Source organism: Anomaloglossus baeobatrachus, chromosome 2, assembly GCF_048569485.1.
Source record: "Anomaloglossus baeobatrachus isolate aAnoBae1 chromosome 2, aAnoBae1.hap1, whole genome shotgun sequence".
In the NCBI taxonomy this organism is placed as follows: domain Eukaryota; kingdom Metazoa; phylum Chordata; class Amphibia; order Anura; family Aromobatidae; genus Anomaloglossus; species Anomaloglossus baeobatrachus.
The window spans coordinates 706,248,308-706,269,303 of record NC_134354.1 but is presented as its reverse complement, the minus strand read 5'-3'; the positions used below and the strand labels follow the sequence as shown (position 1 = coordinate 706,269,303).

General features: G+C 44.4%; 1 protein-coding gene across 2 annotated transcripts in view; it reads right to left on the bottom strand.

Annotated features, from left to right (window-relative positions):
• LOC142290619 (phosphatidylinositol 3,4,5-trisphosphate 3-phosphatase TPTE2-like) overlaps positions 1-20,996 on the bottom strand; it is an 83,195-nt gene that overhangs the window by 17,017 nt on the left and 45,182 nt on the right. For both annotated transcript variants that reach the window (XM_075334588.1, XM_075334589.1), the window contains exons 6-14: positions 19,916-20,035; positions 15,117-15,216; positions 11,474-11,537; positions 10,051-10,115; positions 8,707-8,767; positions 8,321-8,402; positions 4,892-4,980; positions 4,196-4,257; positions 3,344-3,424 (exon numbers count right to left, since the gene is read on the bottom strand). In XM_075334588.1, coding sequence (XP_075190703.1) covers positions 3,344-3,424; positions 4,196-4,257; positions 4,892-4,980; positions 8,321-8,402; positions 8,707-8,767; positions 10,051-10,115; positions 11,474-11,537; positions 15,117-15,216; positions 19,916-20,035 — 724 coding nt within the window. The remainder of the gene's footprint in view (positions 1-3,343; positions 3,425-4,195; positions 4,258-4,891; positions 4,981-8,320; positions 8,403-8,706; positions 8,768-10,050; positions 10,116-11,473; positions 11,538-15,116; positions 15,217-19,915; positions 20,036-20,996) is intronic.

Here is a 20,996-nt window from a genome sequence, read left to right as displayed (position 1 = left end):
TGAGGAAGCCGCTTTGGTAGCGGCACCTCCGGTGGTCTGTTTAGGACGTGACTTAGACCGCCATGCATCAGAGTTCCTTTGATCTTTCTGAGGCCTTTTGGACGAGGAGAATTGGGACCTGCCCGTGCCCCGAAAGGACCGAAACCTCGACTGCCCCTTCCTCTGTTGGGGTATTTTCGGTTTGGGCTGGGGTAAGGATGTATCCTTTCCCTTGGATTGTTTGATGATTTCATCTAAACGCTCGCCAAACAATCGTTCGCCCGAAATTGGCAAACTGGTTAAGCGCTTTTTGGAAACAGAATCTGCCTTCCATTCCCGTAGCCACAAGGCCCTGCGGAGTACCACCGAATTGGCGGCTGCAACCGCCGTACGGCTCGCAGAGTCCAGGATAGCATTAATAGCGTAAGACGCAAATGCCGACGTCTGAGTGGTTATGGACGCCACCTGTGGCGCGGACGTGCGTGTGGCTGCGTCAATTTGCGCTTGACCTGCTGAGATAGCTTGTAGCGCCCATACGGCTGCGAATGCTGGGGCAAAAGAAGCGCCGATAGCTTCATAGATGGATTTCAACCAGAGCTCCATCTGCCTGTCAGTGGCATCTTTGAGTGAAGCCCCATCTTCCACTGCAAGTATGGATCTAGCTGCCAGTCTGGAGATTGGAGGATCCACCTTGGGACACTGAGTCCAGCCCTTGACCACGTCAGGGGGGAAAGGGTAACGTGTATCCTTAAGGCGCTTAGAAAAACGCTTATCTGGACAAGCATGGTGATTCTGGACTGCCTCTCTGAAATCAGAGTGGTCCAGAAACATACTCTGTGTACGCTTGGGAAACCTGAAACGGAATTTCTCCTGCAGGGAAGCCGACTCCTCCGCCGGAGGAGCTGAGGGAAAAATATCCAACATACGATTGATGGACGCAATAAGGTCGTTCACTATGGCGTCCCCGTCCGGAGTATCAAGATTGAGAGCGGCCTCAGGATCAGAATCCTGATCAGCTACTTCCGCGTCATCGACCAGCGATTCCCCTCGCTGAGACCCTGAACAATATGATGATGTCGAGGGAAAATCTAAGCGAGCTCGCTTAGTCGGTCTGGGGCTGGGGTCTGTGTCAGAACCCTCAGCTTGGGATCCATGAGATACCCCGGGAGGACATTGTTGGTCCAGCTGAGGTGGGCCCGGGAACAAAGAATCAACAGAGTCCCTGTGCTGAGATACCGGCCTGGACTGCAAGACTTCTAGTATCTTAGCCATAGTCTCAGAGAGTTTTGCAAACTCCGTCCCTGTCACCTGAACAGTGTTAGCAGGTGGCTCCCCCTGGGCCCCCCCTAGCAGAGGCTCTGGCTGAGCAAGTGCCACAGGGGCCGAACAGTGCAGACAATGAGGGTCAGTGGAACCTGCCGGTAGCGGGGTCGTACATGCGGCGCAGGCAACATAATAAGCCTGTGTTTTGGCACCCCTGCCTTTCGTGGGCGCCATGCTATTATCTTCCCTGAGCAACACAATAGGGTATATAGCCAGAAATCAACTGTGCACTATACAGTGTAAAATAAACATATAATGTTACACTACTGCACAATGGGCTAGCACCACAGGTGCTGCTTACCACCCGCTTAAAGCGGTTGTGAGGCCACCAGAGTCCCTGCCTGGGTCTCCCAGATTTTTTCCCCCTCTGCAGCGTCCGAGGAGCTGACAGGAATGCGTCCTGAGGAGAGGAGGGAGCCGTGGGCGTGACCCAGAAAGAGCGGGAACTGGTGCCTGCACTGTGCACAGTGAGGGGAGTGGAGTATGCAAAGCATGCTCCAGCCCTCAGTGCTGCTCGTTCTATGCAGCGTCCCGCCCTTCCCCTGCCTGTCAGGGCTATGGGCGGGAGGAAAGGAAACTAGGCCGCAAAAAGCCGGGGACTCTAGTAATAAACGCGGCCGCCGTAAAAGCGCGGCCGGCGTGGAAGTCCCCGGCGCACTACAAGTCCCAGCCGCGCCGCAGTATTTCCAAGGCAGCGGCGGTCAATGCGGCAGTCCCTATACATAAACACACTCAGCAACGCTGAGTGTGTAATGGCACATATTAACCCGGTCAGCTCCGCGGTCCCCGGTGCACTAGCATGCCCAGCAAAGCTGGAGTGTTGCTGTGCGCGGTCCCCACGGGGACACAGAGTACCTCCAAGTAGCAGGGCCATGTCCCTGAACGATACCCGGCTCCTATCCAGCAGGCTCCACAGGAGTTGTGGATGAAGCACGGTCTCAGTGCCTGAAGACCGATAGGATCCCACTTCCACCAGAACCCTGAGGGGGATGGGGAAGGAAAACAGCATGTGGGCTCCAGCCTCCGTACCCGCAATGGATACCTCAACCTTAACAACACCGCCGACAAGAGTGGGGTGAGAAGGGAGCATGCTGGGGGCCCTATATGGGCCCACTTTTCTTCCATCCGACATGGTCAGCAGCTGCTGCTGACCAATCTGTGGAGCTGTGCGTGCGTGTCTGACCTCCTTCGCACAAAGCAAAAAACTGAGGAGCCCGTGGGAGCACGGGGGTGTATAGGCAGAAGGGGAGGGGCTTAACACTTTTGAGTGTAATACTTTGTGCGGCCTCCGGAGGCATAGCCTATACACCCAATTGTCTGGGTCTCCCAATAGAGCGACAAAGAAAAGCCGGTACCCATCTATACCTGAGTCCGTTACCTACCCTGGGGATCAGCTGTCACAGTCCCTGTCACTGCCCTGGGAGTGGTACCTGACATCCGCCTTGCGGCAGGAGCTTAGTTAAGAACTTCCCACTAACGGGTAAGCCCGGGTTCCCCCTGTGGTCCAGAGGGTACACTTCTCCCGCTCACTCCCTCTACACCGGCTGCGAGCATTACACTTGGTTTCATCTGTTTTTTTTTGTTTGACAATGTGGGTATGATTTTCCTTATCCAAAGGTTTTAGCCTAATTCATCATTTGTGACTTTTCCAAAAGTGGCACAGGTTTTGCTCAATTACTGTATACTCTTGTAGTGGAGTATTAAATATGTGATTTTATTACTGAGCAGTTGAAGATTAACATGCAGAATTTTAAAGGAACATGGAACTTTTTGTTCTACAAAGATGCCACAAAGTAAAAAGACAAAAAAGTTAAGCATCTTCGACTTTACTCAAAAATTAATCAACCCCGTACTCCATTTTGAAAAATTTGTTGCAAATAATGGCAAATAATACCATAAAACAAAAGTCACTTAGACAAAATGCAAATAATGAAATGGGGCCTTTATGTTTAAGGCAAGAATGAAATTAAAAAGTTTTGGCTCTATGCTAATATTGTCATCCAAACCACTGCTATACAATGACTAGTACTCGGAGACTCACCTGGGATGGTGTTTCTACACCTTGGAATTTAGTGCTGACAGATGTATCCGTCCTACGTTCTCCAAAATAATCTAGACTTTCCTAAAAAAAAAAAAACAACAAATAAGTATGTCATCTAAGACTACCATTATATCACAAATGATAACAATGGCTTAATTCTTATACTATAAAGTGTTCATCCTGTAGTCGACAAATTGGGGCTGAATATGATGATATCAGCAAGCTGTTTAGTGTTTGCACCGTAAGACCTCATCCAGACATCCGTATTTCACGTACTTATTATATCCCTGTTTTTCACGGATAGAGCACGGACCTATTATAATTTATACAACTGACAAAATGTCTGTGTGTTTTCGGAGGAATGTTAATTTTTGGACGGATGTTAATTTTTGGACGGATGTTAATTTTTGGAGGGATGTTAATTTTTGGAGGGATGTTAATTTTTGGAGGGATGTTAATGTTTTATTCAAGTCTTGGATCAAATTTACCCATACAAGTCTATGAGTCTGTGAAAAATCATGGACACCACACAGTTTCATCCAAGTGCTGTCCGTTTTAAACTTTGCAATGAATAGAAAAAGTATTGTAATCTTTTTATGTTTTCAGACAAGATCACTGATGAAACACTGATGGTAAAAACTGACATACATGACTAAATACAGATGAACTGGGTCAAGAACACTGATGAAAATCGTTCAATTTTTTTGTCTACCAAAAAAATCACTGACATCTGAATGAGGCTAAGCAATTATTTTGGGAGGAAGAGATTCCCAAATGAAGCCATGTTCCATCAGCTATAATTAACACATTGGGCACTGAGGATAATGCAATGCTGGTTCACACTCTACATACCTTTGCACTCTCAAACTGATCTGAGTCAACGAGATATGTACAAACCATAGTGCCAGTCCGACCTATAATAAAGAAAATAATATCACAGCAATAATAAATAATGACATCTCTTCCCGGCCAGTTCTTGGACCTCCCAAGGTTGTATAGGACTAATCTTACATAACTATAGAACACTACTGAGCCCGAGCGGTCTGGCTAATTTCACCGTAATATTACAAAATGGCCAACCTACCGTTAGAAGAGGTAACAATTATCTAATTTTGTCCAGGCAATATATTTTTACAGGACTTATTTTTATGGGATGGTAAATAAGATCCTCAGAGTTAATGATAACTTAAGATTTCATGCTGAGATTTCGACTATCCCGGGGGGCGGCGGACTATTGCAGGGAACGTGCAGTTCTCGGCTATCTTCATGCTACCATTAGATATTGAATGAAGTGATAGGGTCCATGTCCGATCTCCGCTCCAATCTCTCCTCCTCACCGTGCTGGTGCATTGAGGAGGAAGGAGGGGCTCTGGACCCCTTCTAGTGTTCATTGTTCAGTGTTGGTCCAAGCAATCAAACTTCTATCACTCATCTTGTAGATAGGTGATAAATGTTGATTGCAGGAATACTGCTTTATGGGGATGAACATTGAGAAAGTTTTGCAAATACAGACCCCTTCCTTATTATGTCACCCTGTTACTTTCCTACCTTTTCCTCCTTTGCAGTGAATGCCTATAACATTTTTTGGGTCCTGTGCCATCCAAGAGCGTACACTGGCAGTGAACTTTAACATGTCCCTAAATTTGAAGAAAATAGTAGTTACTAATCTATTAGTTAATTGACAGGTTGTTCAAAATATGGCAAGGTATGTTCTCATGTGACAGATTTCAGATATCTATCTCAAAACTTTAGGCTGGAATTTACAAGGAAGAGAGTTGTGTTGGCGCCCAATATGGGTAATTAAAGCATGACAATGTATATGTACATTCACCTTTGTCACAAAACTGATGTACCTTATCGATCTTGATCAGGTGTCAGTAAGTGGGGAATTGGTGGTGTGTAAGGATAAAGCAGTGCGCTGTCCACAGTGCATGAAGAATAAACCCATAGAGCGGGCAATTGGATTAGTCTACATGCAGTGTGGACAGAGCACTACTTTATCCTGACACACTACCAATCCCCCTACATCTGGCTGGGGATATTCCAGCAACATGTACATTGGATTTGCACAAACCTATTCAGATGCTATAGTACAGAACCTGTTATGTGTGAACATACCCTACAGGATATAGGGTATAAACTATATAGGGTAATTATATGTATAAATACATGTGTGGTCAATATAAAGGACTGGCACATGACTTAGTCCTTCCAAAGACAATACTAAGGACCAGGGGGCATACACTGTGAGTGGAAGAAAAGCGATTCCAGCAGCTAAATAGGAAAGGGTTCTTTACAGTTAGAGCAGTCAGACTGTGGTATACCCTACCACAAGAGGTAGTAATGGCAGATACTATAACGGCTTTTAAAAAAGGGCGGGATGATTTCCTCAGTACACACAACATTGTTGGTTATAAGTGACTTAAGCGGGCTTTACACACTACGATTTTGTTACAGCGATCTCGTTGGGGTCACGGAATTTGTGACGCACATCCGGTCGCTGTAGCGAACTCGTTGTGTGTTACTACTAGGAGCGTTTTGGATCGTTGCAAAAACGTCCAAAATCGCTCCTCGTTGACATGGGGGTCCGCTCCCAAGTATCGATGCTATCGCTTTGCCGAAGTTGTTCCTCGTTCCTGCGGCAGTGCACAACGCTATGTGTGACCCCCGTAGGAATGAGGAACATCTCCTTACCTGCCACCGGCCACAATGCGGAAGGAAGGAGATGGGCGGGATGTTCGCCCCGCTCATCTCCGCCCCTCCGCTTTCATTGGGCGGCCGATTAGTGACGTCACTGTGACGCCGAACGGACCACCCCCTTAGAAAGGAGGCGGTACGCCAGTCACAGCGACGTCGCTATGCAGGTAAGTATGTGTGACGGGGGTGCCGAATTGTGTGCGCGACGGGCAGCGATATGCCCGTTTCGCACAAACGATGTGGGTGGGTCGCATGCTAGCGATATCGGTACCGATATCGTAGCTTGTAAAGCCACACTTAGGGACAAAATGTAGAATCGGTAGAGGAACGTTGAACTAGATGGACCTAGGTCTTTTTTCAACCTGAGTAACTATGTAACTATATGTAAAAAATATACTTTGCTTTATTTCCTCATCATGTTCAAGATCTCGGTTGGATGCCAGTAAATGGAAATATCCTTATATTATTTAAAGGGAATAAACCACCAGGATTTTCATATATAAAGTAAAGCCAGTGCTAAGCTGGAGCTAGGATACTGAATGTAAGCATAGCTTTTGTTCTGAGATTGGATATTTTATTTCAGAAATATGTGCAAGTAAAGTTCCAGCAACACACTGATATTTGATTGACAGTTGCAACAGGGGCAGGAATATGTGGGTCGGGTCTTGCTATCTATACCCGCTTCTCAATGGCTGCCTGACCTTCCTCCCTTTGTCGCCATCATAGACGTTAATTTCAGCGCCTGCGCACTATGATTTGTAAGTATTGCATAAAAGTCTTCACTGAGATGGCGTTGGAGTCGGTGCCTGCGCATAGCGCTATCACTGGTGCCATCTTTGTGAACACTGTCTTCTTTCAGTGGACCGACCGTATACGCTATGTGAAGGCGGTACATGCGTCCTTGCATCCTCTGCTCTCGTTGTGATCGTTGGAGCGTGCACGGCCACAACAGAACTACAAACCACCCACAAAATCAGCTCAGCAGTCTCATGTGAAGCGTGCAGCTCATTTTCTTCTGGGTGCAGTCTGCGGCGAGCTGATTTTGTGAGCTATACGCAGTTTTAGTGTACCGACCATGTGTATTGACATTTGCATGGCTTAATCTTTGAGACAAGCATATGCTACTGGAAGGATCAACCAGGTAGCCCGTCAACACGAAATTCAGAACAAAAGGTATGGTTACATTTAGCATCCTAGCGCCAGTATAGCACTGGCTCTACTCTATATATGAAAATCCTGCTGATTGGTTCTCTTTAAAGGCTGGAAACGGTTCCTGACTTGCTCGGTACAAGGCCTCACTCACATGTGTATTCCATTAGTATTTTCTGATTTTATTTTTCAAATGTCTATTTTTTCTGTACATGTTTTATTCTAAGAGAACAAGTACCCATTATGGCCTATGGAGCTGGTGTATTTCTGAGGGCCGAGAGTCCACAAAAAAGAAAGTGGAGACCTCTGCTTTTTGATTTGAGTCACACAGCAAATTCCCCAATACAAGACAGTTGGATAATGAAAAAAACTGCTAGCACGTTGATGCCATATGTCTGTGATCTGAGTGCTGTCTACTTTTTACTGTTTTAATGGGTAGGAGAAGCTTTGAATTATTTTTTTTGCATATGAGAAAAACAGATGCCAAACTGACAGTAAAAATTGACACATGGGCCAAAGACTGACAAAAATCGGATCCAGCACACGGATTTAAAACAGCTAATCATTTTCTCAAATGTAAAACTGTCATCTGAATGAGGCCTAATAAGCAAAAACAGTGGACAAGTTGCTAAACGAGACAATGTCTTCCATTTTCCATGAAGAGTAGACTTATAGGGCTCGAGTCACAAAATCGAATAGCATCCGATGTGAGTGCATCAGATGCGATATGTTAATGACCCTTGGCTCCCGCTCTGATGCGAGTGTCATGCGACTGATCCGATCCTGTGATCGGATCACAGTTGCTGAGGAGAAAGAGGGATTATTAATCTCCCCATCTCCTCCATTGTCAGCTAATGCGATTATCGCACTGCACTCAGGTGACAATTGAGTGCAGACCAATGTTTCACTCGCACCCATAGAGTTGTATGGGTGCGAGTGACACGTCTCTCGCTGACAATCACAGGATGTTGCGATTTTTCGCTCATCCAGAATCTGGATGGGGAAAAAAGCTGACCATCTGCTCTCCCTCATTGAATAACATTAGTCTGATTGCAATGTGAGATTTTTTCGCATTGCACTATTCCGAGTCATACGCTTGAGTGAGTTTACCCTTAAGCTCATTAGACTTACTCTAGAGACGGCACATTATGATCATCTATAAAGATTCGCTCCACTCTGTAATGGAAGAACTCCGGGTCATAGCCCTTCTCACCTGTAAGAGAGATCTCATGAGCTAAAAACTATAAATTACACATGGAATCAGAATTATGAACGCACACACAACTATGTACATGTACAACGACTCTCCGGCAAATATATCTGAACTAAAATGCCACAATCACTGCCCCTCTCCAGCATCACCTTTTCATGATAATGCCCATTAGTTACTAAGAACAATATTAATATGGCTGCGGTAAATAGGAATAAAAATGGCTTCCTTAATTGTCTATGTATGAAGGGTGTATTATCTAATATCTACACCCAAACATCATGTCATTTTCTCAGTCACTACTTACTGCACAAGTTGTAGATCTTGTAGTGATCTTTATGTTTAGAGTCCAAAAATCGTGCAACTTCCTGAGAAAAAAAAAATATCATAAATTCAGGTATAAAATTTTAATTTGAGAATGATTAAGACAAAAACAATGAAAAACAGGTTTTCTAAGGATGGAGGGAAAGGAGACAATTTACCAGAAAAAAAGGCATCAAAGTGGAAAGCGGAAAATAGAAGATTAACCTAAAGGAGAAAAATAGAGGATAGAGAATTGAATTATCTTTCATATAAGTCACCAATAAAAAGGAAAGGGAGATCGCTCCTCTCATACATACAGAGGACTATAAATTCAATACATATTTATTACTGAGTATATTAGCCAAAAGACATTTTTTATGCTATTTTGGCTAATAGTAAAGTAAACCAGTCCCTGTAAAATGCTGCCCTTACATACAGCAGCCAGACTTTAAAGGGAACCTGTGACCAGATTTGTCCCTTATAAGCTGCGGCCACCACCGGTAAGCTCTTATATACAGCATTCTAGAATACTGTATATAAGAGCCAAGGCCGCTCTGTATAACGTAAAAAATACCTTTATTATACTCATCTAGGGGGCGGTCTGGTCCGATGGGTGCCGCTGCTCTTAGTCCGGCGCCTCCTCTTTTTTTTCTATTGCCTTCCTCGTTCATAGCTCTGGGTGGAACATGAGTTCTTCGTCATCCAAACAGAGTCGTCCATTGCGCTCCTATGCATTTTTTCTGACCTGCCGAGAACAGAGCAATATACTGTAATGCGCAGGCGCAGGGAAAGGTCAAAGAACGCCCAAGCATGCGCACTACAGTACTTTGATCTGTCCTCAACACGGCAGAGAAAAGTGCGCGCACGCAATGGAATCCTCTGTGTGGATGACGAAGGTGGCGTCATCCACACGGCGCTGAGAAGGAGGATGGCGATGGAAGGAAGAGAGGAAGTGTTGGATCGAGACCAGTGACGCCCATCGGACCCGACTGTCCCACAGGTGAGTATAATAAAAGCTGTTTTTGACATTCTACACAGCGGCCTGGGCACTTATACACAATATTCTAGAATGCTGTATATAAGGGTGTAGAGGTGGTGGCCGCAGCTTACAAGGGACAAGTCTGGTGACTGGTTCCCTTTTAGACAGATGAGCTTTAAGATGCCCAGCACGGTCTGTCAGGGGAGAATCGTGAGACCCCATACACATTAGACGGTTGGCTGATTTTAATGTGATGTTTATGGGGACCCTTCATAAACAAATCTTTAACATTCTCCAAGAGAAGCTCTCAAGAAGACTTGGCTTGTGAACATAGGAATGATTTCCAACAATGCACTACTGAAGACATACCTTTATAGGATTCCGATAGAAGGACTGTTTTCCAGATGATGGGAACGACATAGCAATGATCCTGTCTATAAATATCAGAAAGAAAATACAAATGGTGTTAATAAACTAGAACCTACAAATTTGATCTAATTACTTATAGGATGGTTTGTTTTTCCGATACTGTTGTATAAACTCTTAATAAAATTTAGCTTTTTGAACTTATGTCAATGGGCCAAAGGTCCTATAGGAAGTCACCCATATTATAAATGTGCCACCTCGGTGTTAGTCGGGCTGCTCGGATCCGGGATCGTCATGGCTCGAGGGGTCTGGACCCGGCTTGGTGGACACTTTGATCCGTAAAAGGGGATATTTACAGGGGAGAGGTTAGTGACGCCACCTGCGGGTTGCGGTAATGGGAGTACTGCCGCTGCTGGTAGGAGTACCGGGGCAGATAGTGTGAAGCAGCAAGGTGTCAGTCTCTCCGCAGGTAGGGAAGGCCCCGGGCTCAGGGGTATGGTAGATTTGGGAGGACAGGTTGCAGGGACCAGGGTACTCACGCGGTTAGTCGTGGTGCTGGATGAGGTTTAGAAAGGACACACACACACTGTAGGTAAACCAAAGTCTCTGTGTACAGCTGCCGCTGCCGGGAGCCCGTCCAAGTACCTGGTCCCACCGGTGTCACTTAGTGATTCGGAGCCTGCCTCCGTGCACAATTTATTATCCGTTGGTGGTCTCTGAGCATCTAAGGAAGTCCTTGAAGATGCTCTCCCTTTCAGGTGAATTGTCAGGACGTTAAATCTGCTCCTGACCTAGGGTCCTGTACCCCGTCGTGCTCGGTACTGGTCAGTTTTGTTGGGCCCTTCTGGTGCCGACAGTCCCAAAAGACTACATACATCACACCCTTGTCCAATGTCCTTGCTACCGGTCCCCGACTCCTCTGGACCCGGATCACTGCTTGCGACCCAGCCAGTTTTCCCTGGCTCCCCAGGAGCTCACTCTCCCAGCTCCTCTCTCTCTGCAGCCTACTTCTTCACTCTCTGTCTCCCTCTCACAGTCTGCTCTGTTCCCCAGTGGCTAGCCCATTTTCCAGCTAGTCCAACCCCCCTGGTGTGTCTGGCAGTGACTGATGTGAGGTGATTGGGTTTTGTGGTGCAGATGGGAGAGACATCGGTTTCTTGGGAACCTGGAACCATGGGGGGTAGGCCCTGCACCCTGGGTAAGGATGCAGTTCCCTGTGGCACCCTGATGTATTCAGGGGCGCCACATAAACACTAGGGATCAACAGCCTATGGATACAGAATCTTCTTTAGGGTTTGTTTTTTTTGCTTAAGTGATCTCAGTTTTCTCGCTGACCATGGATTCTCTTATTACTTGGTTGGTGTTATTACGTTTTATGCTTATGAATATTTTTATTACTCTATGGTTTACAATCTGTGACACCCACCAGTGATATAAGTGAGGTCCAGGTCAAATCCATCTTTCTGATATCTTCTTTTGTTTTCAGACACCTTCAAAAGAACAAATATTACTCTTGAAAAATATATATGACTTCTCATTCTGTCTAAGATCTTATCCTTATAGCGAGGTTAGGAGGATAACTGCCCATGTAGGCACTGGCACTATATTATTATACAGAGTGCCCAATAGTGTCTGACTCATGTTATGTCTGTTTAAAGGGAACTTGTCAGCTCAAAAATGGCATTTACCTTCAGATATAGTGGTAATCTGCATGTAAATAACATTTTAATCATAACAACTATGCGCCCCCCTTCTTTTGTCTCTCCCTGAGTATTGCCTCCTTTAGTCCTCTAGGTCCCATTGTATTATATATTTATAACAATGATACTAATTTTTGTATCTTATTTGTAATATGGGGTTTCCTTACCCCTGATATGATCCATTCATAATACCTACAGGTTTCATCTTATTCCAACTGTGCTGAGCAATGATTATTTTCATATATTTATAGGTGTAAATTAATTATTTATTAATTATATGTAATTTGATATATTTTGCTTATGTATCTTTACTTGTTTATTCTGCCATCAACATATGTATTTACTGGGATAACATTTTAATTGTGTCTGGCTGCCTCACTGAAGCAGCGGCTGCAGGGAGAAAATTAAGTTTTATTTTCCTTGCAGCCGTTCGCTTTCAGTGTTTGAGGCTGTGCAGATGGCTGTAACAGTCACCACTTTTTAAATAGTTACCAATGCTGTAATCACTTTCCCTGCACCTTGACAGACGGACTATGCTGCACACATACTCTGTAGAGCAGACTGTCAATCAATTTGCCAAGGAGTGATAACATAATGTATACTGTGTAGTGAGTGATTACTGTAACCGCTCTCTGCATTGCCCCAATGACTGGAAGCAAGCGGCTACAGAGAGAGTAAAACATTAGGAAACATTTCCATCAAAGTTTTTATCCTCCTAATATATTGCAATCATCATGTTATAAAGCACTGTGTACTTACAATTGCTCCTTTTACTCTTCTACCCAGTTAATTATTCTTTTTTTCAATTAGGTCTATGACATCACATGATTAAAAACAGACTAGCTGAATCCTTCTAAGCTCTATGTAGAAACAGGAATTATCTTTTCCCTGCATGTGTCATGAGTCACAGCAAAAGTCCCTGGCGGGGTGAGGAGCGGAGCAGCTGAGTCAGGAGTTCAAGAAGGGAATGATTCATGCAGGAAAAGTGATTTCCTGTTTCTAAAACGAGCAGAGAAAAGAGAAGAATTAACTGGGTAGAAAGGCAAAATGAGCAATTGTAAGCTGACGGTGTCTTATACTATGATGACTGCAATTTTTTAAGAGGATAAAAACTTGCATTTTTTTCCCTATGGCCACTGCTCCAGTAAGGCAGCCAGACATGATTTATATGCTATATACCTGTAGATTACCAATCTGTTCACAGGTGAAAAGCATTTTTGGATGTGACAGATTCTCTTTAAGAAAATACTTAATGAGTTCTCCACAAAAATATCAATACTGGAACATCTTTTCCCATTACACTGCTTTGTGTTTTTCCTCTACTATTTCCCCTAGAAATGAATAAATGAATGAATGAACGAACAGCCGGGTGCCTGTCTTCTTGTTGGAAAGTAACAAAATAGGTAAAAAGCAAAGGGGATGAATACTTTTGCAAGCACTGTATACTTTTAGACACACACACACACACATATACATATATATATATATATATATATATATATATATATATATATATATATATATATATATATATGTGTGAGTGTATGTTTCTTCTGTGGGTATATGCATGTGTGTGTATGTACATTTTTGCCTGAGGTGAAAGAGACTTGTAAGATTCCTAATTCATGAAGTGGTGTGCGCCTTTTAATGAATTGGGTGAATAATACTCTAGTGGCTTCATTTATTAAGACTGGCATGACAATGATAATGAATCGGGGCCATTTTTCTCAACAGGACATCAGCCGGTGTGAAGTGCAGATGTGCTTCCAATGATATGATCTGTATAGGAACAGAATGATCTATTCGTTCTTTGTCCGCCCGTGTGAACAGGCCTATACACAAGCGCCGGATGACATTACAATAGTCGATCGTGTTGGTTTAATGGTCTAAAATCGGCTCCTGTAAATGCAACTTAAATGTTTGTATGTGATGGTGCAATATGTTAGTAATTGAGGCTCCACTTTTATCTTTTTCCCAGGGCCCCACCTTATCTAAATCCGGCCCTGTTGTGAAGGAAAGTTTAAGGGTATGTGCGCACATTGCGTTCATAACAGTGCGGAAAAGAATGCACCCTCTAAACTGTAAATACTGCATTTGTCAAAAAAAATGCATCTAAAACGGATGGATTTTGGATGCATTTTGCATGCATTTTGTATGCGTCTGCATGCGTTTTGGATGCATTTTTTGCAGTGTGGTCCCACGGCAATTGAGCTCTGCTACATGCCTGCTGACAGCAGACAGAGTCGCGCGATGAGAATGAACTCGGATGAACTTCACCTGACTTCATTGTCATACCGCGGCTCTGTCTGTGTCACTTCCTCATTAGCGGTTACCCGGGAAGGACTCACCGGTGAGTCACTCAGGTTACCCGCGGCCAGCTGGAGTCCTCCACCCGAGACCACAACTCACCAGTGACGTCATCGCTGATCGCGCAGCTCACTTCAGTCAGTCGGACAACTTGCTGTCACAGTTGGAGGATCCAGCGATGGTCGCGGGTAACCTGACTTACGCCATCACTGATCGTGCGGCTCACTTCAGTTGTTGCATGGAGCTGACAGAGAGCGGTTTGGTCTGTGACCGCTCCTGTCAGCTTCATGTAGCATAGCTGAGAGCGTCGTGGGACATCGTGTGGATTACGCCGGACCTGGATGGGTATTTGGGGGTTAATAAAGTGGTGAAAGAGGGTGTTTTTTTGTCTTTTATTCCAAATAAAGGATTTTATCGGGTGTATGTGTTTATGACGAGAGACAGGCCGACAGACAGAGAGAGGGACAGACAGAGAGAGAGAGACTGACGGACAGAGAGAGAGACAGACAGAGTGACCAACTGACAGAGAAAGAGACCGACTGACAGACAGAGGGAGACTGACCGACATCCACAGACAGAGATTGACCGACATCGACAGAGAGAGATTGAAAAGACCTGCATTTTGCTTGTCAAACAAGCATGCGGAACACAAGAAAAATGCAATCCAAGTGCATTTTGGTTGCGTTTTGACCCACATCATTGATTTCAATGGGTGGAGAACGCAGTTACAAAGCACAAAAGAAGTGACATGCTGCTTTTTTATCCGCAGCGATTTTTGGCATCCAAAACGCTGCGTTTAAAAACGCAGCGTGCGCATTGAATTTTCGGACTTCTCATAGACTTTGCTGGGGAAGCAGAATGCATGCTATTTGGCACTGAAATGCTGCAGTTCAAAACGCAGTGTTAACGCGTGAAAAAACGCAACGTGCGCACAAAGCCTAATACCTTTTATTCGCAGCACAAATTTATATGTATAGATCACCTCTTCTTGGATCAGTCACCGGCTAAATAATGGTGAAGTAATCAAATCGAATTACTTGAGCCAAGTAATATGTTACTCACCATTCTACGAGTAACCTTTTCAAGCTGTTTCTTCTGAGATGCCAGACGGAATATTCTGATCAAAATAATTATTCTCAAGGCTCGGAAGAAATTTACCAGCCTAGAAGGGAAAAAAAAAAGCGTATGAATAGTTATTAGTTGTTTATTTGCATGCATTTTGTATAGTGTTGTCAATAACTCTACTTATTAACTGGAACACCTTGAGCAAGCAAATCTATTGATTAAAAGAACAAAGATGCAATGTTTTAATAGTTTAAAATAAGAATATGCAAATTTTTCTTAAGGTGGACACATACTGATTTGAATATTGGCTGAATTTTGGTACAACAGACATCCCATCGCAAGTGTATTGCTCTGTCCTGGCTTTTTCCAGACAGCAGATGTCAGAGCAAAGAAGGCTTGAATTGTGGGATTTTGGCACTCACTGAAAACTATAAGAAGCCCATCAATGTTGACCATTAGAGTTTAGAAAAAATTGTCCTAGGCTTGTGTTCCAGGGGTCTATCGCTAGTCTATGGCCGCCATACTACCGGTAGAGCCTTGAGAACCTCCTCTTACTTGTAACATCTCTCGTACCCCTACCGATTAGTTACATTGTGGTGAGGTGCATATGCCCCAGGGAGGAGGAGGTTTTCAGGCTCTCTCTGGCATCCACAAACCTGACCATTAGACCAGGGTCCTTTGCATCTTGTTGCTTAACTCTATCGAGTACAAAATTGTAAACATTGTTTTCTAAGTTCCCTTGTGGCAGCTAGAGGTTTACCCAAACCTGCATTACCATTAAGTATGTTGAATTTAGTTAGAAATTTATAAAAAATGTATCAAGAACATTGGTCTTTTAAGAGCCCAATGATTTTGAGGCAAGCATAAAAACCTGCATTTTGATGACAATTAGTGGTGCAGTAACCAAGGGACAATGTTTTTTACATTTACTAAAGAGCTTGCTGACATCAGAGGCATAGGAATTGTCATGGTAGACTTTTATCAACTACCAACTAAGGGGTACTTTGCACACTACGACATCGCAAGCCGGTGGTGTGGAGGTCGCCTGAGCTGTAGTATGTTTGTTTAAACGTAATAAGAATATCTGTGTATGTAAATAATCAAAATGTAGATGTAGTTGTATAATAATCTGTCTGTCTGTGTAGCAATTACACAGATTTATAATACTCCCTGTTCAAAGCTGTATAGTCATGAAGGAGTTAACCAAAGATAATAAAGCCAGAATGTGAAGCTGCAAAGTCTTATCAGTAGCTTTCACACAGAAATAATGTACAAGAAACACACTGCGCTGTGAGAAATTAAGGAGTAAAAGTACTCCCTGTCTAGCTTCAAGGTTAGAGATGCAAACTGTATAATTAGGTGTCTTGCAATACACGAGTTCAGTTGATGACGCTGGCTCAAGGTGAACATGTCTCATGTATTCATTGTCTGATACCTTGAAATATCAGCACTGATATACAGCTAATACGGCACCGTCTCTGCATATCCCAAACGAAGACTCCATTAGCAGTTTTCACCCAAATTCCTCCCTTGACAATGGTAGCGATGCTGAGCGCGATAGTCACCGCCCCCGTCGCAGCTGCGATATCTTGTGATAGCTGCCGTAGTGAAAATTATCGCTACGGCAGCTTCACATGCACTTACCTGCCCGGCGACGTCGCTCTGGCCGGCCCACCGCCTCCTTCCACGTCACACGGCAGGCGGCCAATAGAAAAAGGGGGGCAGAGTTGAGCGGGACGTAAACATCTCGCCCACCTTCTTCCTTCCTCATTGCAGCCGGGACGCAGGTAAGGTGATGTTCCTCGCTCCTGCGGCTTCACACACAGCGATGTGTGCTGCCGCAGGAACGAGGAACAACATTGTAACATCGGTCCTTCCAAAATTATGGAAATGACTGACACTACACCGATCATATGATTTTGACGCTTTTGCGCTCGTTAATCGTAGTAAAAAGAATTCAAATACTCCGATGTCGACAGCGACGCCGGATGTGCGTCACTTTCGATTTGACCCCACCGACATCGGACTTGCGATGTCGTAGTGTGCAAAGTACCCCAAAGGGTCTGCAAGCAAAAAGATTACTGTGATAGAATGAGAATAAATAAAATATTCACATAATGATGCGTCCATAAAATATAAATATACACAAGTGAGATAAATGGGGACAAAAATTGGATAAGTTTAAGGGGGGGGTCATCCAATTAAACTTCATATTGGAATAGGGCCTCAGTGTTCATCTGCACTCTCAATCCTGACTCCAGCATGTCCTCTTCTGATTAGTGTTTGACACAGAACAGTTTTTCCAGTGAGGCCTTACTGGAGCACAGCCATAAAATGGAGGCCAATATGAGAGGGTTTGGGGTGGGAAATTATGCCATTAAGGGAGTTTGAGCACAGTAAGGGTTAATTATGGTATGGTAAGAGGGTGTCATTATGGGTTGGATTTTTTTCTTAAAGGGAATTTGTCAGTAGGTTTTTGCTACCTCATCTGAGAGCAGCATGATGTAGGCAAAGAGGCCCTGAGTTCAACGATGTATCACGTGTATTAGCGGTTGCAGCCATTCTAACACAGTGAAAGATTTGAGATTTTGCATGTAACAGCGCTCTGACAACTGCCCCCTCCCACACCAGGCTTTCAGTGTACATTTCCATAGACAGAAGCTGCTATCACAGAGGGGGATGGAATCGGACTACAGCTCATGCACAACTGAGATCCACTAATGATAAAGATAAGAGGCTTAAGGCCCCTTTAGACACTGAGACTTTCTAGCGATCCCACCAGCGATCCCGACCTGGAAAGTCTCTGGTGAGCTGTCAAACAGGCAAACCTGGCCAACGACACAGCAGCGATCAGGACCTGCAGAACGACCTTGCTGGTCGTTGGGGACATGTCAAAGCAGCTATTTTAAATGGAAGTCGCTAACAAAGTCATTGTAACAGTGTCAAACACAACGATGCTTGTTGCGCAGCGGGAAACAAAGGAACAAAAAAAGTTCCTGAGAGATGTGTAGTGATCAGCAACCTCACAGCGGGGGGGGGGGGGGCAGGTCGCTGATGCGTTTCACACACTGCAATGCTGCTGGGGAGGTCACTATTATGTCACAAAACCGGTGACGTTACAGCAATATCGCTAGTGATGTTGCAGTGTGTAAAGGGGCTTTATAGCTAACATTCCAGCTTCCAGCTCTGCTACATGCAGGTGACAGAAGCTGCAGAATACACCGCCGCTCCTGTCACCTCCACGCAACAAATGAGGTGAGTAGCGCGATCAGCTGAGCTGACACTGAGGTTACCCGCGGCCACCGCTGGATCCAGCGGTGGCCGCGAGTTACCTGACTGACAGCAGCTGATCGCGCTACTCACCTCATTTGTTGCGTGGAGCTGACAGGAGCGGCGGTGTATTCTGCAGCTCCTGTCACCTTCATGCTGGAAGCGACGCTGGAGGTCCGTGGATTACGCCGGACATGGAGGGCTTTGACGGGGTTAATAAATTGGTGATGAGGGACTTTGTTAGTGTTTTTTATTTCTAATAAATTATTTTTTCGGGTGTGTGTGTGTTTTTTAAATGTCACTTACAGATTAATCATGGAAGGTATCTCGGGGAGACGCCTGACATGATTAATCTAGGACTTATTGGCAGCTATGGGCTGCCAATAACTCCTTATTACCCCGATTTGCCAACGCACCAGGGCAAATCGGGAAGAGCCGGGTACAGTCCCAGAACTGTCGCATCTAATGTATGCGGCAATTCTGGGTGGCTGCTGACTGATATTGTTAGGCTGGGGGTTCCCCATAACGTGGGGCTCCCCATCCTGAGAATACCAGCCTTCAGCCGTATGGCTTTATCTGGCTGGTATTAAAATGGGGGGGGACCGCACGCCGTTTTTTTAAATTATTTATTTATTTATTTTACTGCACAGTATAGACACGCCCACCGGCTGCTGTGATTGGGAGCAGTGAGACAGCTGTCACTCAGCATGGTGGGCGTGTGTGACTGCAACCAATCACAGGCGCCGGTGGGCGGGTAAAGCAGGGAATACGAGATTGATTAATGAGCGGCCGGCTTTTTTAAAATAGTAAAAGCCGCCGAAGTTTTTATAACAGCCGTGCAGCGCCGCGCCGGAGATCGGGGAACGGTAAGTATGAGAGAGGGGGGGAACTGACCGACAGACAGCTAGAGGGACAGATAAGACAGAGAGACCGACCGACGGACTGAGGGAGAGAACGAAACAGAAAAAGAAAAAAGACCGACATCACATGAAAAAAGCACAAAACGTACAGGGAGCAAACAGAGATGCGTTCGTGTCACTCGGACGTGCGCCCAGACCCATTGACTTTCATTGGGTCCGTGCTGCGTGTTGCGTGCAGAAAACGGACATGCTGCCGTGCAAAACGCACACAGGTACGGATCACGGACACGGACAATTGGACATGCATCAAAAACGCACGTGGAGCTTTTATCATACAATAACATTGGTGCACGTTTGGCCGTGTCTCCAGTATACACGGAAACGGACCAAACACGCACGTGTTTCACGGATGTGTGTTTCAGGCCTTAGGTGGAGGAATAAGCAAAGGGCATATAAGTGGACATCTATCTTATAGGGTCAGCCATTTTAGGCATGACTCAGCTAGGAATCTACGGAATATATACTGTAGATATAATACACATCTATGATAGTTGTATAATTGCAAAATAACAGCACTAAATCTGTATAGTGGCACTTTGTACCTTGTTAAATTAAGCATAAAATATCTCCTAAGATTAAACAATACTTCAGAAAATAACATTATACCTTGGAATATTTGTTGCTCCACTAAAATCTGTAAATGCGTATATCAGCGTTACGATGAGCGTGACCACAACAATAGCTGCATCAAAGATGTTCAGTTTAGCACTAAAATATTTCTTAAATCTGGAAGACAAACATGAGAACAAAAAGAACCAAACAGTTAATGGAGTCAATCACATCAGCACATGACCTGATCATGAGACGAGCTCTGGACAATGAGTGATAGATGTGATGATGGAGAGCCAGGAACAATGAGGAAATACGAGGAAATGGAAAATGTCACTGCAGGTCATCATCTAAATAATTCATAGAGATCATTTAACACTGTCCTGGTGATAAATACCACTGTCTTCCTTCCTTTCTCTCTTTATCATATTTAAAGAGGTTGTTAAGAATTTTCATAAAACTAGCTAAAAGCTAGAAATGAGTTAACATAATAAAATAAATATTACTTATCTATTCAATACCCCACTGCATTATAGGAGTCACTGTAGTGGTCCTTACTTGTTATACAGTGATGATATCTATCATTCATGTGACCTCTGCGGACCCTCGCCAGTCTTAGCGCTGACCTTTACGGGTATGAGGAGGTGACCGATTTCCTGCCACTGAAGGCACAAGCATATTAAAATATATATATATATATATATATATATATATATATACACACAGTGGAGAAAAAAAAGTCACTAGTCAGCCACCAATTGTGCAAGTTCTCCCAGTTAAAAAGATGAGGTCGGCCTGTAATTAACATCACAGGTGGACCACAACTATGAAAGACAAAGTGGGGAAGCAAATCCAGAAAATCACCTTGTCTGATTTGATAAGATTTTTTTTTTTCAAATTATGGTGGAAAATAAGTGTTTGGTCAATAACAAAAATTCATCTCAATATTTTGTTATATATCCTTTGTTGGCAATGACAGAGGTCAAACATTTTCTGTAAGTCTTCACAAGGTTGGTACACACTGTTGGTAATATGTTGGCCCATTCCTCCATGCAGATCTCCTCTAGAGCAAACCTCCAAAGGTTTTCTATGGGGTTGAGATCTGGAGACTAGCTAGGCCGCTTCAGGACCTTCATAT